Consider the following 22,573-nt stretch of genomic DNA (forward strand, 5'->3'; position numbering starts at 1 on the left):
GAGTGCTATCATTATTAATGCTTCTCGCATGTTTATATATTATAAGACCATAATATATATATATATATATATATATGTTTTGCACAGGTAAACCTTTTTTGCTCACCACAGTTTTAAAATCCTTTAAAAAAGCCCACTCACCTAAAAGTCAACGAATAATTCAAACACTAGCATTTGTCTTTTATTTTTTTATGATATCATCGTAACATACTTCTGCTGGAATAATAATATAGAAGATAATATAGAAGATAAAAACAAAATATTCATAACGTCAGGGACAATTCGACAAGACAGGTCCTTGAATTCTGTTATAACATTATATTATATGATATTATATTATAATTGTATTATTATTATTATTGTTTTTATTATTATAGGTCTATTATTATTATTTAATTGGAAAAGAGCTGTTATAATAATAACCCCGACAACGATATCCCGGTTATAATGTTTGTCTGCGAAAAAATACTGTTAGGCTATATGCAATTATTTTATTCATATCTAAATTGTGTTTATTTTTGGTTCTGCAAACGCAAGCTAATTTAAATAAGATTGCTAAAATTAAGGTTTAAATTGGTTAGGAAATTATGCTATTTACTCGCGGAGCTAATCATAAATATTTTATGTGCATATAAATAGAACAATATTAACAATAATCGTCAGTATATCTGTACGAGCAAGCTTATATTGTAATAATTGTTGCGGAGGGTTGCAACCCGGGTTTGCTTGGTTTGGAGTTTGTGTGTTGTTGATTGGGTTTGTTGGGTTGATCTGTGTGTTTATCAGGTGGTGGCTCTCGGTGACGTTCCTGACGGGACTCTGGTCACGGTGATGGCGGGAAATGATGAGAATTATTCAGCGGAGCTGAGGAACGCGTCTGCCGTCATGAAGAACCAGGTGGCGCGATTCAACGACCTGCGTTTTGTGGGCAGGAGCGGCAGAGGTGCCACATCTATCTGTTTTTCTGTCTGTCTGTCTGTCTGTGGTCAGATGCATGTATCTGCTGGAAATGCAATAACATATTTATACTTTATTATGATAAAAAATAATAATAATAATTTAATTGAATTGCACAGTGGAGACTAGGGGAAAAATGGGCACATATTACAGCATGCTTTAATTACTTGTCCCAGAGAAATCATTTCCACACAGCAGATTTTTTTTCTTAAAAGATTTGAGGTTTAAAAAAAACATCTTGTTTACACACCTAAAAACACCCTGCCTCTTACATAGCTCACATTCTTTCACAAGCTTTTCCTTCTCGTCTTTTTCCTTTTGGCCTAGCTCCTCGCACTCACATTTTTCCTGTAAATGTTACACTTTAAATAGTTGCAGACGGATGAGTGGAAAGCGCTGCAGTGTGCGAATTAAAAGTACCTTTCATTTCTGCAGTCAATTACCCCACCCTCATAGCCCTCATACAAGCCATGGCTTTTTCCCCCTCAAAGCGCAGCTTCATTGCATTTAGAGATCACACACACACACCCACGCACGCACTTACACACATGCACACAGACACAGCGGAGTCCCGAGAACAATCTGGAACACATTGTCTGACTAATCCACATCATAAACGCATTTAAAAGTGCATCAAAGCAGTAGTGCTGTCTCTTTTCAGAGGAAACTCATTCAGTTCTCCCAGCTGTATGTGACCCACCTCACTGGGATTGTGCATCGAATCTTTACTTGATGTAGCCTGAAGGAGTTTCTGTTTTACCTGACTTCAACTTCATGTAATGTAGTAATTTTTCACAGCTGAAAAAATGTAAAAGAAAAAAGGTACAAAGCTGTCAGTTTAGCTGAGGCCTAAGGTACAAAAGCTAAAAAGTAAATTTTTGCGCCCTATTTACCCCTAAATGGTATATATTATTACTTTTAAGGTACATATTAGTGCTTTAGAACTTAATTCAAGGTGTGCACATTATTGTACCGTTTTTCTGAGTATTTACATGAAAGTCACTTAGAAAATATCAAATATGCAAATATTATGTGAAGATTATTTTGTCATAAGCATGTTGCTTAAATACTGGCTGCACAATGTTTGTTATTGGTTCAAACCACAAATTCTTTATGTTTTTGTCTCAGCGTGTTGACAGTGGGGTCCGAATATCAAATGCAAAGTTTTTCAATACAATTCAATTCAATTCAATTCAAGTTTATTTGTATAGCGCTTTTTACAATACAAATCGTTACAAAGCAACTTTACAGAAAATTATGTTTCTACAATATTTAGTAGTAGCTAGTAGTTTGTGCACGTTTGACAGGATTTTATAAAAATAAAAATAATAATAATAATACAAGACGTAGTCAGCTAGATGATGAACTATCAATATTATTAATTAATAGTAATTATATGATGCAGTCACACATGTAGCAATAATTGTTAGTTCTGTTTGTTGATTCAAGGTTAGGATCATCTGGGGTCCTCTGAGGGTCAGCATCATCTCTTCTCAGGTGTTCTGGATCCAGACTGGAGCTTGTGTAAATCCTAGTTACCACGGGATGTAAATCCCGTGGCAAAACATAGAAACAAGATAGAGACATCATTAGCATAGCTGCTGATCCAACAAAGTAAAATTAGTTTAACCCAAGCTAAAGAATAAAAATGCAGATGCAACTACACTCACAATTTAAGAGATACATTATTCGAATGCTTGGCGAAAGAGATGCGTTTTTAATCTAGATTTAAACAGAGAGAGTGTGTCTGAACCCCGAACATTATCAGGAAGGCTATTCCAGAGTTTGGGAGCCAAATGTGAAAAAGCTCTACCTCCTTTAGTGGACTTTGCTATCCTAGGAACTACCAAAAGTCCAGCGTTTTGTGACCTTAGGGTGCGTGATGGGTTGTAGCGTGGTAGAAGGCTAGTTAGGTACGCAGGAGCTAAACCATTTAGGGCCTTATAGGTAAGTAATGATAATTTGTAACAGATACGGAACTTAATAGGTAGCCAGTGCAGAGACTGTAAAATTGGGGTAATATGATCATATTTTCTTGACCTGGTAAGGACTCTAGCTGCTGCATTTTGGACTACCTGTAGCTTGTTTATTGACGAAGCAGGACAACCACCTAGAAGTGCATTACAATAGTCCAGTCTAGAGGTCATGAATGCATGAACTAGCTTTTCTGCATCAGAAACAGATAACATGTTTCGTAGCTTGGCAATGTTTCTAAGATGGAAGAATGCAGTTTTTGTAACATTGGAAATATGATTTTCAAAAGACAAATTGCTGTCTAATATAACACCCAGATTTCTGACTGTAGAGGAAGTAACAGTACATCCATATAGTTGCAGATTGTAATCTACAAGATTCTGTGTACTGTTTTTTGGTCCAATAATTAATATCTCTGTCTTATCCGAATTTAATTGGAGAAAATTATTTGTCATCCAATCTTTTACATTTTTAACACACTCTGTTAGCTTAGATAATTGGGAAGTTTCATCTGGTCTCGTTGAAATATATAGCTGAGTATCATCAGCATAACAGTGGAAGCTTATTCCGTATTTTCTAATAATATTACCAAGGGGCAACATGTATATTGAAAATAGACAAATGTTACAAATGATATTAGAAAATATACAATACAAAACATTTGTATTGTAGACAAACAATACAAATGTTATTATCAGCATAATATTTTCAGACAAAAGTTGAATTGCAAAAATGTTATTTTAAAATACCCTCATTTTGTATTATTGTCAACAGCATTCAGGCTACATGAATGAAACTTGATTATCATGTTATCCAGCATGATTTTAGAATGCTTATGTTTGTATTTCTGGTATAACATTTTTTCTTCTGTGAATCATGCAAACCAGCGAGTGACATTTATCCCCTGTCTTCTTGTCGTCCTCAGGAAAGAGCTTCACTTTGACCATCACTGTGTTCACTGGACCACCCCAGGTCGCCACATACCACCGCGCTATTAAAGTCACCGTGGACGGACCTCGAGAACCAAGACGTGAGTACCCTGAATCCCCTGAATGACTCTCAAAAAGACCAAGGTTTCCAACAGCACCGAAAATAATAACATTATCTTGTACTGGTATCCACCTCTTTGCATGACATTGTTCTGCATGAACTCAAATGGTTTGTTTTATATAGAGTACTTTATCAGGAGCTGAGTGTTTCTTTGTGCATGAAACCAGCATAGAATATAACAGAAAGAGGCGCTGTCTGTTTTATTGATTTATCGTCTGTGTATAATTTCATGCAAGGCTGCAAATCACAACTCTGGTAGAAAAGCATTTTTTTTGTGGTGTTTGATAGCGAGGGAAAGTATTTGAGGAGGTGATACGAGATGAGATAGTCTCTCCTTTGTGTCTGCTTTATACCGTGTTATTTACTGCAGTAAAAACTAGGCTGAGCAGTCTTTAGAACATGTGCCAAGTAAAACAGGTTAGTTAATCTGTTGGTTCCTGGAGTTTTTCTTGCTGTATTTGAGCTAGAAGTTTGATCATTGCACGCAGTGTACGTAATGGTTTTGATATTGTACTATGTTGGGATGGAGTATTTGGATGGTGCGATGAGTATTTGAACTATTTTTGGAGCACCGACGGCTTTTATAATCCTATGAGTCATTCAAAGATGATACCGGGGGACGGGGAGTAGAGCCACTGTGTGTGTGTGTGTGTGTGTTCCCAAATAGTACAGTGTATTTTTGTGAGTAAGTGTTGGTTTCGATGTCTCCTTGTATGCTCGGGTTTGGGTGTATACATACCTCCACATCAGCGTGTGTTAATATTAAACAGCGAACAGTCCTCCATGGTCTAGATGGTTGCCAACCTCAGATGTCAGTTGTGGTGTGTTATTAAGCCGTTTCGGGCACAGAGAGCGAGGGTGCGTCTCTGAGCCGCAAACACAGAGGGCTCAATGAGAGTGGCCACTCTTTCTGACCAGCGGGGTCAGCAGTACCTGACCGCATTAGAGCCGCTGAATTAACACAGCACAGAACGTCTGCTAGGGGTGCAGATCCATAACGCTAATGCAGCCCGCGACCACAACAAGAGGAGACCAGAGAGAGAGAGAGAGAGAGAGATAAGAGTATGTCAGTGCCGCTGTTTACAGAGATGTTGTTGTATTAACCCCAAACATACTTTGGAAACTGTAATGAATTTATGACTCTCATTGCACTAGATTTTAACCCAAGCACAGGTGGGCAGTTTTGTTTGGTTTGAAATGATAAGTAAATAGATCTAGTGTACATATAAAGACAGTTTAGGAAGGCGATGTTGAGTGAACCTCATAAAGTCAAGAATATGCCCAGGTCATATTTCCAATTAAAAAAAAAAAGTAATAAGAAATTATATTTAGCTTAAAGAAAAAGCCTATTTTTAGGAACAATATTTATTTAATTATTTTTTTGACAGTTTAGCACACCCTACTGCCAGATTTAATGCAATATATATTGGTCTTATTATATGTAGATTAAGTTATAATTAATATAAGTTAATTTAATTTATATATATATATATATCTACAATGTAAAGCAATCTAGAACTATGTGAGTAAATGCAACTTGTTTTTATATTTAATGAATTGCAATGACATGTTGTAGTAATGCAAACTATATGCAAAAATACCTTTTGGTTCAATCCGGCACTATCTTTACCTTTTTGGTTATGTCTGTAGTTCTAGATTTCCTCATGCATGTCATTTTTCATAATATTGGCTGCCTGACGCTTGGGCTGTAATGACTCTTTAGAGCTGTTTCCTGTAGAGCGGGTCACACTGGCGTACCTGTAGCCTACGCTCACTCAGCTTGCACTAATGAACAGGTGTTTCAGACGCGATACAGTTTGAAATGATGTGTGAGCGAGCGTGGTTTCAACGTGGTTATGGTGGTGCGGTTGCATTAGATTTTGAGTTTTTGGATACTTCAGGCCCACAACGAATATGAGCTACAGGATATGAGTTGTTTTTACACAATACATTCTAAATATTAAATGATAATGTGACGTGTAGAAAAAAAGTGTACACTGATCGTCCCATCATGCTGAATACTAATGTGTGTAATACTTTGAAGTCCTTGAATTCACTGTGTTGTTTATTTTCAGTTTGTGTGTGAATGTGTGTGTGTGTGTATTCTGCTTTTGTCAGATATGTTGTGTTGATGGCATCTTTCATAAGAAAAACCACACCCTCTTCTCCCCCAGGCACGGGCTGACAGAGGCAGTATGTGTACTTTGATAGTGCTGCCAATACAATAATACCTCATTAATGTTTACTTGATAAACCTGATGGACGGGACCCCACACACACTCACATGTTGGGTTTTTATGTTTTATGGGGACTTTCCATAGACATCATCTTTTTTTTTTCTTTTTTTTTTTTTTACTTCTGTACAAACTAAATATTTGATCCCCTAACCCTCACAGAAAAGTCTGCATTTCTACGTTTAAAAAATAAATAAAAATATCATAATTTATTACGATTTCTCCTCAACATTTTGTCCCCACAACATAGGGTTTACCTGGCCCATATATGTATAAATACAGCAGACCTAGAACATTTTCAGATAATATAGTCACACTTAAAAGATTATTGGAGTATATACAGTATACAAGTATACAATATAATTTTAGACTCTCTACTTCACAGTTTCATGTGTAATTTAACTTGCTGTTTCTTTGTAATTATTTGTAATTTCTGAGCTAACATTGTTTCAGAGTACATACAACACTAATTTGTGTGTGTGTGTGTGTGTGTGTGTGTGTGTGTGTGTGTGTGTGTGTGTGTGTGTGTGTGTGTGTGTGTAAATGTCATTTCCTAACAACCTGTCAAACCAAGTTGCATTCATTTTAAAGATACAATCACACTTATCAAGCAAAACATCACCAGCTGGTTTAGAAGTCATTGCAAAAAAGGCTTTTAAAAGTGAAGATAGTTCTGAGAAAAGCTTATGTGGGAATTGAGCCACATTTCAATTTGAATTGAAATTTAATTGAGAAGAGAGGAGTCGAGATTATGGGCAGGGGTTTCGGATTCAACTGTATTTGCATTTTTGCACACAGCTCGTAGAGGGCATGTAAATCTGTTAACAATATCAATTGCTGTGTTATTCTTCCACAGATATCACTCTGTGTTTCTGTAAATAAAGGAGTGTACATGCATACATTAGTATGTGTGTGCATGTAAAACACCTGCCAGGTGTGTCATCCATTAAATAATGCATGCCGCTCCCATAGATACGAATACATAGTTCTGCATATTGCAGATGATATCAAAAAGACTCCTTTGGGAGAATAAAAATCTTGCATGTGTGTGAGTGTTTTGCACATTTTTAATGGCGGAATCATCACACTAATGCTATTAACAGTCATTCTGTTGTGTGTGCATCATAAGAATGCTTCTTCAAAGCAGCGCTAACGGCGAGTGGCAGCTTTCGTCACCGCTGACGCTAAATATGAATGGAGCCAATATCGGACGGCAAATGAATGGAATGCGTTTGAAAAATGAACAGACGATTCATTACAGAGCAAATGCATTCAGTGCAGATTTAACCATTGGATGTGCACAGTGCTGCTGTAACATGCATGCAATGAATCCTTTCAGATACTTGAACTCAAGCCTCAAAAGTGTCTAAAATAATGATTCTGTCCTCTCATTATCTTCACCTCCCAGTCATATTTTCTTTTCTTTGAGGGATAAACTCAAAAAAGGGTGACAAGAGAGGAATGGAGTATCTTAACCCCTGCACACGTCAAGTCACACACATCTCACAGGCTCAACTTGTGTTTGTGAACTTCTTTGTTTATTCTTTCACCCAAGCAGACACCATTAGCAGCTTTAAAGAGTAATTTAATAAAGTAGCATAATAAAGCACCTCACAGTCCATGATAAATTTCTGAGAGGCATTGAGTAGGAGAGGGAGACAGAAAGGGGAGGGAGGAGTGTTACGGGAATATTATAGTGAATCATCTGTTTATTTTTCTGCCATTTTTAACAGTGAGGAAAATTCTGCAAATAGCCTAATTGAAGAAGCGAGATGTGCCCAGACTTCCAGTAACACACACACACACACGCCGAGCTTGTTGGGAAAAGAAGATTTTCTCTTTGTCAGAGCATAGTGTTTCAGCATTTTAAATGGGTCATATCATGAGGAATCAATTTATCCTTGATCTTTTGAGATGAAAGACTTCATTGTGTCATGAAAAATGTAACTTTCAAGCTCAAAATTTTCTGCTAACATATCTTGCTTCCGCACTTCTACAGCATTCTGACGTCAGACAGATACGTTCGACCATGACTGCCGTATGTTAATGATGTCTGTTTGATTTTCAGAAACTTGACCCATCCAATAATGGCAAGATAATAAAGAGGAAGTAGAATAGATACTATAATTTTTAAATATGGGAAGATCTAAAGATAAGATTGAATGTAGGAAAGTCCTACATGTGAAATTCTGAAGAATCCCAGTTTTAGAAATGAGCATCTGAATTTATTTTGAATGAAATCACTGATCTGAACAGTTTAAGCAAAACATTTCAGTGGAGATTTTCTTACAAGAAGTAAAATGTTTCTTATTTCACATGTGCAGAGGGCATTTACATGGATGTTTTAAAGACTCAAAGATACAGCAGGTGCATTATCAACAAGACTAAACTAAATTTTGTGTATGTAAAATTATAATATAATTTTATAGACTATTATAAACTTCTATATTCAAATATATAAAAAAATCAAGAAATTATACAATTTATTTTATGTATATAAATTAATATATTCAAAATAATATATATATATATAAAAAAAATATATATATATATATATATATATATATATATATATATATATATATATATATATATATATATATATATATATAGATAAAATTTATAAAATGTATATATTTCAACATTTCTAATATATTATACAACTTTGTATAAAATATGTGTGTGTATATATATATATATATATATATATATAAATAAATAATAAAATAAATAAATAAAAATAAAAATAAATTATATATTATAAATTATAAATAATTTTATTCTAAAATGGTGTTTCTTTTAAGGTTATGGTTTCAGGATTAGATAATTCCAGAAATAGATTTAGAATAAGAAACTACAGTTAGACTATACATATAAACTTTTATATAGTCTATGTCCTCATTTAGATGGCAAAGTAAACATTTGCGTGTCTGAACTGTAAGACTGAAACCTATTCTACATGACAGATATATCTCAGTTCTCACACTCCTGCAAGCTGCAGTTGCGTCAAATCCTGTCAAACACACAAATACGCGTAGGCGCTTGCGTTTTGAAGTCAAGGGTCTCTTCCTGCCCTTTAACACCTCTAGCAGTTCTCATCAGAACACCTCTGCCCCTTTCTCTGTCATCTCCTCCCTAATTTCCACTACATCTTCCAGAATAATCTCAAATAAAGCCTTTAGACAGTCAGTCTCTGCGGAGAGCTGCACGTTTAAAGAGCCGGGTGAAATTCCTCATGCTGAAGCTCAGTTGCGTTTGAATTTCATTAGTTTGGCATGGGAACGAGCTCTTAAATCACGCTCTTTACACAAAGTGCGCTCTTTCTTTTGTCCTGATGTCACAAGGTGACGATCTTTAGGGGCGGAACCAAAATTCGGGAAGTTTGGTTCCGCCCGGAAGCGTTTCCGCCCGGACCGGAAAAACAGAACACCGGAACTTCCGGTAGCGCCGTAAGAAGGAAAATCAGGGAATTCGATGCACCTGTGCCTAGTTAGGGACAGCGGTTGGTGATTGGAGGATACGCTGGACAAGGCAGTACTTAAGGCCAAGTTATTTCCCAGTCTGGGAAGCTCTTTTTGGTGTGTGTGAAGCACTGGGTTGTGCCCGTCTTGGTACGCTGCTGGTAGCTGTCTAACTCTCTCTCTCCCTCAGGCTGGAATTGTATGATTGTGAAGACATCGCGAACCTTAAAGGTTGAGAAGTGAACAGATTATACGGCGAACTGAGACGACGTGAAAAAGGGGATTGGAAGTGGCATTGATGTGAGTACTAAGAGCCAGTCGAAAGTGCCCTGTATATTGACCTGGCGTTGTGTAGATCTCTCCAGGAGGAGGAGGGCGGCCCTACCCCTAATATAGTGTGGTGGGAGAGCCGAAGGAATACTTATTGAAGTAGTCACAACGACGACATCACTAGCTAGGCCGCATATTCCATCGCCAGATCCGAACCAAGCGAAGTGAAGGAAGACGGGTGTCCTTTCCGTACACTGAGTGTGGTGGGTGAGTCTTCGTGCTGTGAAAACCTATAATTTTGACGTGGTGCTGTATATTGCTGTGGGCTGCTGTGTATTGCCGTGTGTCCTGTCAGATAAACCCCCGCCTTCACGCACTTCGGCGTGGGAGGACAAGGAGATTGCTGGTCCTAGCCTAGTTCAGTACAGTATATGTTGTGAGCGTGCTTCAGACCTCCGGAGATAGCACGGTACGCTGTGTCCAGCCCAGAGGTGAAAGCCATCCAAAGCAGAGTAACTGTGTTTTGTGTCCAAGTTGATACCTGTGGAGAGAAAAGGAGAGAGAGGGAATAACACGAGGAGGAATAGAGCGAACCCTGTACTTACAGTACGCTGTGTCCAGCCCAGAGGTGAGAGCCATTTAAAGCAAACTAACTGTGCTATTGTGCCCAAGTTGATACCTGTGGAGAGAAAAGGAGAGAGAGGTGAATAACACGAGGAGGAATAGAGCGAACCCTGTACTTACAGTACGCTGTGTCCAGCCCAGAGGTGAAAGCCATCCAAAGCAGAGTAACTGTGTTTTGTGTCCAAGTTGATACCTGTGGAGAGGAAAGGAAAGAGAGTGAGTAACACAAGGAGAAACAGAGGAAACCTGTACTTACAGTGCGCTGTGTTCAGCCCAGAGGTGAGAGCCATTCAAAGCAAACTAACGGTGCTATTGTGCCCAAGTTGATATCTGTGGAGAGAAAAGGAGAGAGAGGGAATAACACGAGGAGGAATAGAGCGAACCCTGTACTTACAGTACGCTGTGTCCAGCCCAGAGGTGAAAGCCATCCAAAGCAGAGTAACTGTGTTTTGTGTCCAAGTTGATACCTGTGGAGAGGAAAGGAAAGAGAGTGAGTAACACAAGGAGAAACAGAGGAAACCTGTACTTACAGTGCGCTGTGTTCAGCCCAGAGGTGAGAGCCATTCAAAGCAAACTAACGGTGCTATTGTGCCCAAGTTGATATCTGTGGAGAGAAAAGGAGAGAGAGGGAATAACACGAGGAGGAATAGAGCGAACCCTGTACTTACAGTACGCTGTGTCCAGCCCAGAGGTGAGAGCCATTTAAAGCAAACTAACTGTGCTATTGTGCCCAAGTTGATACCTGTGGAGAGAAAAGGAGAGAGAGGTGAATAACACGAGGAGGAATAGAGCGAACCCTGTACTTACAGTACGCTGTGTCCAGCCCAGAGGTGAGAGCCATTCAAAGCAAACTAACTGTGCTATTGTGCCCAAGTTGATACCTGTGGAGAGAAAAGGAGAGAGAGAGTGAATAACACGAGGAGGAATAGAGCGAACCCTGTACTTACAGTACGCTGTGTCCAGCCCAGAGGTGAGAGCCATTCAAAGCAAACTAACTGTGCTATTGTGCCCAAGTTGATACCTGTGGAGAGAAAAGGAGAGAGAGTGGGTAACACGAGGAGAGACTGAGGAAACCTGTACTTACGCCGCTGCCTGTGGAGAAAGAGAAAGCGAGTGAGCACCCAAGGAACGAACTGTGTGAACCAGTACTTACTGTGAGCTGTAATCAGCGAAGAGGTGAGAGCAGAACCAAGCTGAACTAACTGTGCCTGTGTGTCCCAGCCGTTGCCTGTGGAGAAAGAGAAAGCGAGTGAGCACCCAAGGAACGAACTGTGTGAACCAGTACTTACTGTGAGCTGTAATCAGCGAAGAGGTGAGAGCAAAACCAAGCTGAATTAACTGTGCCTGTGTGTCCCAGCCGTTGCCTGTGGAGAAAGAGAAAGAGCCCGTTGCCTGTGGAGGAAGAGAAAGAGAGTGAGCACCTCGAGAACGAACTGTGTGAACCAGTACTTACCGTGAGCTGTATTCAGCGAAGAGGAGGAAGAAGGAGGGCGCTACGGATACCTAAGACTCAGGCCGGGGCCCGAGTCCCACGCCCCGGATCCCCGTGGCCCCCTTGCTCCCTGACCTCTTCCCGGCCATAGCCCATCTGGAGGGCCGAGTCAGAGTTTAGTTTTAATTGCCCTTTCCCTATTCCCCAAGCTATTTTTAGATATTTAAATAAAGATTGTTTTATCACTTACTTGTTCTCGTGTTGTTTGGCCATTGGGTCGGGTTTGGGGACCTCCTCGAGGTGGAAGTTGAGAAGGGGTGTGGCTTAGTTAAAGCATAGCCAGCCCCTGGGTGTGACAGATTTGGCGTAGTCGGCAGGGTTTCCACCTCGAGTTGAGTAACCAAGGTCGTCCAATGACCGACAACGCGGGGCTTTCAGCCCAACCCCGTGCCATGCCCGTTTTTATGGGGAGCCCCTGGATTCAAAAATATGGGGGGACAGAATCCGAGGTACGATTGTCTGAATGGAAGGCTCAACTAGAGTACTTGGCCGACCTACAGGGCCTTAGTGCAGCCCAGCGGCTTCAATTTGTGTTAAACTCCCTGGATGGAGAAGCGCGGCGAGAGGTGCATGCCGCCCCCGAAGCCGTTAGAGCCAACGCCCAAACCGTGTTCCAGTTCCTCACTGAACAGTATGGTGACCACACCCCCGTAGCTGTCCTTCGCTCCCAGTTCTTCAATTGTAAGCAGGGCCCCCGCCAACCGATTAGAGCTTTCGCCCTGAGGTTGCGAGAGCAATTCGCCCGACTACAGACCCGTCGGGACCACGGGTTGGGAGATGGAGAGACTCTATTGCGGGACCAGTTTCTTCTGGGGTTGAAGGAGGGTCCGGTGAGACAGAGCCTACGTATCCAGTTTCGAAGGGACCCGGGTCTTACGTTCGAAGATCTGAAGAAAGAGGCACTGGCCCTGGAAGGTGATGAGACTGAGGTGAGTGGTTCCCCAGTGTGTGCGGTTGTCAGTGAAGTAGCACCAGCACAACCCGGAGGCCCTGACTGGAAGCAAGCACTGAAGGCTGAACTTTTGAAAGATGTCCGCGATCAGATGTCTGAACTGTCTAAAGCCCTCGTAGGAGAATTGCGCCAAGGACGGGCGCGGGAGGAACCACGGCCGGCGCCCCGAGACCGAGTGTACTCAGAGGGAGGCCGAGAGCCGTTCAGGCGCCCGAACCACTTTAACCGGCCCCGTTTCGAATGGGACGAGCAAGGGCGACCCATCTGTAACCGCTGTGGCAAACCAGGTCACTATAGCCGTCAGTGTGGGCCCCGCAGGGCGTCAGAAGGGGGTTTTTAGGTCGGCCGGCCACTGTGGGTCGTGTGGCCGGGACCCCTCGAGAAGACCCTGGAAGAGGATATGGCTCTAGGAGCCAGATGATTGGGCGTAGCCCCGTGGCGAAGGTGAGAGTGTGCGGCAAGGAGATTCAATGCCTGGTAGACACAGGCTCCCAAGTGACGTTGTTTGCTGAGAGTTTATCCGAAGAAGTGTTTGGGAAACAAGGGGCACCAGGGGCGGAGGCCCCCTGGCTTACTCTGAAGGGCGCAAACGGCCTCGACATCCCATATATTGGCTACCGATTGACGGACCTAGAGGTTCACGGAGTGATGGTCCCCCAGAAAGGTGTGATTATCGTGCAAGACCATTGTCTGGGTGCACATCGAGCCCTGTTGGGCATGAATGTCCTCGCTGATTGCTGGGAAGAGCTATTTCGGGCTAGGCCCGTATCGAAGATACCACCTGCAGAGAGGCCCAAGTGGGAGTGTGTGGTAGCTGACTGTCGAAGGGTGCAAATGAGCCAAGTCCGCAGGGAACAGGAAGAGGTAGGAAGAGTGATGTGTCGTTTTGCTTTGTCTGTCCCCGCAAAAAGTGAGGCTGTTGTGTGGGCGCGAGTACCGCCCCGAAGAGCGGGCCCAGAAGAGTGGGTGCTGGTGGAGCCCCATGTGGATTGTCCACAAGTGGAAGTGGCACGAGGATTATCGACGGTCCGGCGGGGGAGAGTCCCCGTGAGGATACGGAATGTACATCCATACGCGGTGCAACTACATCGGCACCAACGATTAGCCCGTCTGACAACGGTTACATCCCACCAAGTAAGGGAAGAGAGGGATATTAGTTTTCGTCAGGTGTGCCCCACTGTCATCGAGGTGGCCCTGACACAAGTAGACACCCCATGGGGTGGTATGGAGAGGAGTGTGCCGAGCCACCTGGCGGGTGAGTCGTTACAAGGGGAGGATTTAGAGCAAGCACAGACACAGAAGTTACAGGCCCTCCTTCGGAGATGGCAGCATGTGTTCGCCACCCACGACGAAGACTACGGATGCACCCAGGTGGTACAACATCATATACCTACCGGGGATGCAGGGCCCAGCCGGGAGAGGTATCGCCCAATTCCGCCCACTTTGTATACCGAGGTACGTACACTCCTGCAAGGCATGCTGAAGCAAGGAGTTGTTAGGGAAAGCAGCAGCCCGTGGGCGGCCCCCATAGTGCTGGTGCAAAAGAAGACGGGGGCTTGGAGATTCTGCGTGGACTACCGTAAGCTGAACCTCGTGACTAAGAAAGACGCTTTCCCTTTGCCACGGATCGAAGATTCGCTTGCCAGCCTCACGCAGTCGGCATGGTACTCTACCCTAGATTTGGCCAGTGGCTACTGGCAGGTGCAGGTGGCCGAAGCAGACCGGGAGAAGACTGCCTTTACAACCCCGTTTGGACTATTTGAATGGGACCGGATGCCTTTCGGGCTCTGTAACGCTCCGGCCACCTTCCAGCGGCTGATGCAGCGGTGCTTGGGAGGTCAGTTAATGGAGTCAGTATTAGTTTACCTGGATGATGTGATTGTCTACTCCCCAGATTTTGATTCACACCTGAGGCACCTCGAGGAAGTCTTTCGGGCCATGGAGAAGTACGGATTGAAACTACAGCCCAATAAGTGTCACTTACTACGGAGAGAAGTCAACTTTCTGGGCCACGTGGTCAGTGCGGCTGGAGTGTCCGTCGATCCTGGAAAGGTATCGGCCGTGAAGGACTGGAAGGCCCCGAGGACGGTGAGGCAAGTGCGATCCTTTTTAGGATTTGTGGGATACTATAGGCGTTTCATAAAGGACTTTTCAAAAATTGCTAAACCCCTTAATCAGTTGCTGGTTGGCACAGGTCGTAACCGGGGCCGGGGGTCGCCCAACGTAGACTGGGATGCAAATTGTGAGTCGGCGTTCCAGACATTGAAGCAGGAGTTGCTACAGGCCCCTATCTTGGCATACGCAGATTTCACAAAACCATTCCTTTTGTATACAGATGCCAGCAATCTCGGGCTGGGAGCGGTGTTGGCTCAACGGCAGGACGGAGTTGAGAGGGTCATCGCGTACGCCAGCCGGAGCCTCCACCCAGCCGAGAGGAACGATGCGAACTATAGTTCTTTCAAATTGGAGCTGCTGGCGTTGAAGTGGGCCCTAAGTGAGAAATTTAAAGACTACCTCTGGGGTGCCAAGGTGACGATCATTACAGACAATAACCCATTAGTACACTTACAGACGGCGAAGCTGGGAGCCGTGGAGCAGCGGTGGGTGGCCCAACTGGCCAACTTTGACTATCAACTACAGTACCGACCAGGGCGTGAACACACGAACGCGGACGTCCTCTCAAGGCTGCCCGAAGCGGAAAGCCCCGGAGGGGCCAGCCCGGAGGAGGGCTATATGGTAGGAGCAGTAGAGGCACCAGGCAGCAGACAAGAGGCCGTGCCTGAGAACTGGGGATGGGATCCCCGTCGGTGGAGGGAGAGACAGGCCAGGGATCAAGATGTGCGGCTGGTAAGAGAATGGCTGGAACAGGGCCGACGGCTGACGCCAGCGGAGAGGTTAGCCCAGACGGATACTGGGAGGAGGCTGCTGGGGCAATGGGACAGGCTGGAGCTGAGAGATGGCGTTTTGTGCAGAAGGGTCAGTGACCCGAAGTTGGGCGAAGAAGTACGCCAGATCGTGGTACCCGCAGATGAGGTAACGGCTTTAGTTTCGGCGTACCACAACCAGTTGGGGCATCAGGGACAGGAGAGGACCGTGTCCCTGCTTAGGAGATTCTTCTTTTGGCCCGGGCTAGAGGCATCGGTGCACGCCCTAATTCAAGCTTGCCCGAGATGCATATTGTTTAAGTCCAGACGGGAGGTCCGAGCGCCAATGGTACCCATCCATGCGAAGGCCCCCCTTCATATCATGGCTATGGACTTCTTGACACTGGGCCGACCACGAGATCGCTACCAGAACATCTTGGTAATAACGGATTTGTTCACAAAGTACGCTTGGGCTATCCCCACCCTCGACCAGACTGCAACCACCACCGCTACAGTTTTATGGCGGGCCGTCTTCCAGACGTTCGGATGCCCGGAGTTTCTGCACTCCGATCAAGGAGCCAACTTTGAGTCCAGGGTAATTAGAGAACTATGCCAGTTGTACGGTTGCACGAAAACTCACACCACTTCGTATCATCCTCAGGGGAACGGCGGCTGTGAGAGATTCAATCAGACCCTATTGGGGCTGCTGGGGACCTTGGACCAACAACGGCAGGACGATTGGGTGAGTGCCTTGCCAAACCTCCTACAGGCCTATAACAACAGTATACATAGTACTACGGGTTACGCTCCCACTTACCTGATGTTTGGCAGACACATACGAATGCCTACTGACCTGGTCCTAGGAGTGATAGCCGACCAAGAGGAAGCAAGTGTAACGGAGTGGGTGGGGCGCCATCACCAGCGCTTGCATTTCGCCTACGAGCAGGTGTCGAAAAGGATACAGACGGCAGGAGAGAAAAGTAAGCGGTTGTATGATCGGACTGCTAGAGAAGCCCCTCTACTGCCAGGAGAGAGGGTGTTGGTGAGAGATAATCGGCGGCAGGGGAAGGGGAAACTGAGTGACCGTTGGGAGGCCACCCCTTATGTAGTCTGCCGGCAGCAGAGGCCGGGGCAGCCGGTCTATACCATCCGGCCAGAAGGGAAGTCAGGCCCCGACCGTGTGGTGCACCGGAACATGATTCGCCCATGCCCTAACTACCCTGAAGCCGTGGAAGAAGTCCCCACGGAACCTGTACCAGCGGCCCCCTGGATTGAAGGTTGGGCTGTGGTACCAGGGAGACCCGTGGTGGCACCACCCCCGATCGCCCCGAGAGAACCAGAAGCAGCCCCTGAACAAGCTGAGCCCGATTCACCAGTGAGACGATCCCGGCGAGAGAACCGAGGCCGACCCCCTGCCCGCTATGGGGAGTGGACAGCCCGAGGACGTTCTAGGGACTAGAACGGATTGGCGGGGGAGGATGTCACAAGGTGACGATCTTTAGGGGCGGAACCAAAATTCGGGAAGTTTGGTTCCGCCCGGAAGCGTTTCCGCCCGGACCGGAAAAACAGAACACCGGAACTTCCGGTAGCGCCGTAAGAAGGAAAATCAGGGAATTCGATGCACCTGTGCCTAGTTAGGGACAGCGGTTGGTGATTGGAGGATACGCTGGACAAGGCAGTACTTAAGGCCAAGTTATTTCCCAGTCTGGGAAGCTCTTTTTGGTGTGTGTGAAGCACTGGGTTGTGCCCGTCTTGGTACGCTGCTGGTAGCTGTCTAACTCTCTCTCTCCCTCAGGCTGGAATTGTATGATTGTGAAGACATCGCGAACCTTAAAGGTTGAGAAGTGAACAGATTATACGGCGAACTGAGACGACGTGAAAAAGGGGATTGGAAGTGGCATTGATGTGAGTACTAAGAGCCAGTCGAAAGTGCCCTGTATATTGACCTGGCGTTGTGTAGATCTCTCCAGGAGGAGGAGGGCGGCCCTACCCCTAATATAGTGTGGTGGGAGAGCCGAAGGAATACTTATTGAAGTAGTCACAACGACGACATCACTAGCTAGGCCGCATATTCCATCGCCAGATCCGAACCAAGCGAAGTGAAGGAAGACGGGTGTCCTTTCCGTACACTGAGTGTGGTGGGTGAGTCTTCGTGCTGTGAAAACCTATAATTTTGACGTGGTGCTGTATATTGCTGTGGGCTGCTGTGTATTGCCGTGTGTCCTGTCAGATAAACCCCCGCCTTCACGCACTTCGGCGTGGGAGGACAAGGAGATTGCTGGTCCTAGCCTAGTTCAGTACAGTATATGTTGTGAGCGTGCTTCAGACCTCCGGAGATAGCACGGTACGCTGTGTCCAGCCCAGAGGTGAAAGCCATCCAAAGCAGAGTAACTGTGTTTTGTGTCCAAGTTGATACCTGTGGAGAGAAAAGGAGAGAGAGGGAATAACACGAGGAGGAATAGAGCGAACCCTGTACTTACAGTACGCTGTGTCCAGCCCAGAGGTGAGAGCCATTTAAAGCAAACTAACTGTGCTATTGTGCCCAAGTTGATACCTGTGGAGAGAAAAGGAGAGAGAGGTGAATAACACGAGGAGGAATAGAGCGAACCCTGTACTTACAGTACGCTGTGTCCAGCCCAGAGGTGAAAGCCATCCAAAGCAGAGTAACTGTGTTTTGTGTCCAAGTTGATACCTGTGGAGAGGAAAGGAAAGAGAGTGAGTAACACAAGGAGAAACAGAGGAAACCTGTACTTACAGTGCGCTGTGTTCAGCCCAGAGGTGAGAGCCATTCAAAGCAAACTAACGGTGCTATTGTGCCCAAGTTGATATCTGTGGAGAGAAAAGGAGAGAGAGGGAATAACACGAGGAGGAATAGAGCGAACCCTGTACTTACAGTACGCTGTGTCCAGCCCAGAGGTGAAAGCCATCCAAAGCAGAGTAACTGTGTTTTGTGTCCAAGTTGATACCTGTGGAGAGGAAAGGAAAGAGAGTGAGTAACACAAGGAGAAACAGAGGAAACCTGTACTTACAGTGCGCTGTGTTCAGCCCAGAGGTGAGAGCCATTCAAAGCAAACTAACGGTGCTATTGTGCCCAAGTTGATATCTGTGGAGAGAAAAGGAGAGAGAGGGAATAACACGAGGAGGAATAGAGCGAACCCTGTACTTACAGTACGCTGTGTCCAGCCCAGAGGTGAGAGCCATTTAAAGCAAACTAACTGTGCTATTGTGCCCAAGTTGATACCTGTGGAGAGAAAAGGAGAGAGAGGTGAATAACACGAGGAGGAATAGAGCGAACCCTGTACTTACAGTACGCTGTGTCCAGCCCAGAGGTGAGAGCCATTCAAAGCAAACTAACTGTGCTATTGTGCCCAAGTTGATACCTGTGGAGAGAAAAGGAGAGAGAGAGTGAATAACACGAGGAGGAATAGAGCGAACCCTGTACTTACAGTACGCTGTGTCCAGCCCAGAGGTGAGAGCCATTCAAAGCAAACTAACTGTGCTATTGTGCCCAAGTTGATACCTGTGGAGAGAAAAGGAGAGAGAGTGGGTAACACGAGGAGAGACTGAGGAAACCTGTACTTACGCCGCTGCCTGTGGAGAAAGAGAAAGCGAGTGAGCACCCAAGGAACGAACTGTGTGAACCAGTACTTACTGTGAGCTGTAATCAGCGAAGAGGTGAGAGCAGAACCAAGCTGAACTAACTGTGCCTGTGTGTCCCAGCCGTTGCCTGTGGAGAAAGAGAAAGCGAGTGAGCACCCAAGGAACGAACTGTGTGAACCAGTACTTACTGTGAGCTGTAATCAGCGAAGAGGTGAGAGCAAAACCAAGCTGAATTAACTGTGCCTGTGTGTCCCAGCCGTTGCCTGTGGAGAAAGAGAAAGAGCCCGTTGCCTGTGGAGGAAGAGAAAGAGAGTGAGCACCTCGAGAACGAACTGTGTGAACCAGTACTTACCGTGAGCTGTATTCAGCGAAGAGGAGGAAGAAGGAGGGCGCTACGGATACCTAAGACTCAGGCCGGGGCCCGAGTCCCACGCCCCGGATCCCCGTGGCCCCCTTGCTCCCTGACCTCTTCCCGGCCATAGCCCATCTGGAGGGCCGAGTCAGAGTTTAGTTTTAATTGCCCTTTCCCTATTCCCCAAGCTATTTTTAGATATTTAAATAAAGATTGTTTTATCACTTACTTGTTCTCGTGTTGTTTGGCCATTGGGTCGGGTTTGGGGACCTCCTCGAGGTGGAAGTTGAGAAGGGGTGTGGCTTAGTTAAAGCATAGCCAGCCCCTGGGTGTGACACTATAAACTCCAGGCGTTCGATTTCAGCACATTCCAGCTGCGTACAGCCAGCAGACAGCAGGACACCTCCATCAGATGCATGCTTGCTCAGAGACACAAGGTGCGTACAAGTCAAGCTCACGTCGCATCATCTAGGTCAGAAGGGTTTCTTGGTTTGAGTTACAACTAGGTCAACCAAAACCAACCAAACACCAAACCACACGTATGCAGGTGCATGCACATATGCATACAATAGCATTGGCACTCAAAGGTTTGGGCGCCCCTACTCATTTTACACATCTAAGAAAAGGAGTGAAGTCATAAAAAGGAGGAAATAACACAGTATGAGAATCATGTAGTGAATTATATTAGACTAAATGTGAAACAAATGAAAACTCTTATTTCTGAGCTTCTTCTTTAGTCACATTCATCAAACAGCTTCATATATATATATATATATATATATATATATATATAGATAGATAGATAGATAGATAGACAGACAGATAGACAGATAGACAGATAGATAGATAGATAGATAGATAGATAGATAGATAGACAGACAGCTAGATATAGATATATACACTACCATTAAAGGAGTTTCTTCTGCTTATCAAGGCTGCATTTATGTGATCAAAAATACAGGGGAAAAAATATTATTATGATGTAAAATAATGTTTTTCATTTTAATATACATTAAATATAATTTATTCCTGTGATCAAAGCTGAATTTTCAGCATCATTACTCCAGTCTTCAGTGTCAATATATAAAATATATTTTACAAAAAAATATTTGGCTGCACGACTGTTGCCAGTTTAGATTATTCTAATAATAAATCAGCATATCAGAATGATTTGTTAAGCATCATCAGTTTATACTGGAGTAATGGCTGATGGAAAATACAAACCATTATTTCATATTGTAATAACTTTTTTTAAGATTACTGTTCTTTTTCTTTCTGTAATTTTGATCAAATAAATGTAGCCTTGATCACTATAAGAGAAAAATTACTGATCCCAAACCTTTGACCGGTAGTGTATATATAGATATATTTTACACTTATATAAACACATATGTAATTTCTCACTGAAGTCACAAAATACCACAAACGCATGTGTGCTGTTACACCCTTTTTGTATATCATGCTCTTTTTTGCATTAGACATGAACAGGAAAAGCAAAGAGGGCGTAACAGAACAGACATAGAAAACACAAAGAGGTGGGTGACTGGCTCTGGCTGGTGTTTTGTCTGATGGATATGGGCACTATTGAAGGGTCTTTCTTTACCTCACCTGCTCCAACTTGCCTTGGAGAATGAATCATGGAGTAGAGATAAAAATAAAAGAGACTCTTTATTCCTTTGTAACCTGGACCATTGGAATAGTTTATGTGATTTTCACATGACTCAACTACTAATACTGTATAGTTGAATGTTTTAATTTAAAATATTTATATTAATATGGTTCAGTGTGAATATTACTGAATTTTATTCAAACATTATATTTGGATATAGCTTTCTCAATTAGGTAAACACAGCTTCAGTTACTTAAGTGAATCATTATTTATTATATTTATTATATTATAAATTTATTATTATATGGTTTTTTTTTTTGCCATTTTGGCCTATCTTGTAACGTGTTCATGTTCAGTTGAATGGGGTTATTAATGTTACTAAAGACAACTTTTTTTATTAATATCAACAAAATAATATAATATGCACTTACACTGCAAGATCTAATGCACAGATCAGATATTTTGACACATATCCAGATTTTCTGTCTCGTCTGTTTACATTCTCTTAAGATTCTCTGTGTTTAAATCAATGCCTTGCCAAGACAGGCATTTTGACCAAATCGAAAGTAGCCTATGAGTATGACGGGCACCTACCAAATTCTGCATTACCTGTATTACAAATTCTACATTCTGAATTACTAGTAATGTAGAAAGACTCATCTTTAGATATTTGTCTGCTACCAGAGTACTTTTGATATCCTTAACATTCTAGGTGCAAAAAAAGTCAGAAAATCTCAGAAACAGTGTACAGTTGAATAGAGGCTCTGTTCAGGATTCACACTTTACTGGCACAAACCCATTTCCTGTGATGGGCTGATGGGATTGGTCACACATTAGTCTGACATCACGACCACTTTCAGATGAAGAGAGACCGAGTTTAGGATGTTTCAAAAAGGAAGACAGGTGCAGCGATCTTAGCAGATGTAGAAACGTCTCCAGCGTTCGTTACTACGGAAGCACACTTTCATTTAAGGCCTCGGTTTCCACACCTGACGTACACCAAAACTCACTCTCATCAACTGTCAGCTACAACGGTGGAGAGAAGGACAGGTGGAGCTCTGCATTATTCACCATACGGAGACATTTCAAGTAATTTAAAATACGTTTTCAGAGCTGGAAACCCTAATGAACAAA

The 22,573-nt window shown here is 43.8% G+C and overlaps 1 protein-coding gene across 2 annotated transcripts in view; it reads left to right on the forward strand.

Annotated features, from left to right (window-relative positions):
- LOC132156750 (runt-related transcription factor 3-like) overlaps nt 1-22,573 on the forward strand; it is a 79,246-nt gene that overhangs the window by 36,501 nt on the left and 20,172 nt on the right. The window contains exons 4-6 of one of the 2 annotated variants that reach the window (XM_059565752.1): nt 787-943; nt 3,857-3,961; nt 20,181-20,267. In XM_059565752.1, coding sequence (XP_059421735.1) covers nt 787-943; nt 3,857-3,961; nt 20,181-20,267 — 349 coding nt within the window. The remainder of the gene's footprint in view (nt 1-786; nt 944-3,856; nt 3,962-20,180; nt 20,268-22,573) is intronic. The other variant, XM_059565753.1, reaches the window with a different exon arrangement.

This window comes from Carassius carassius, chromosome 14 (assembly GCF_963082965.1).
Source record: "Carassius carassius chromosome 14, fCarCar2.1, whole genome shotgun sequence".
Lineage (NCBI taxonomy): Eukaryota > Metazoa > Chordata > Actinopteri > Cypriniformes > Cyprinidae > Carassius > Carassius carassius.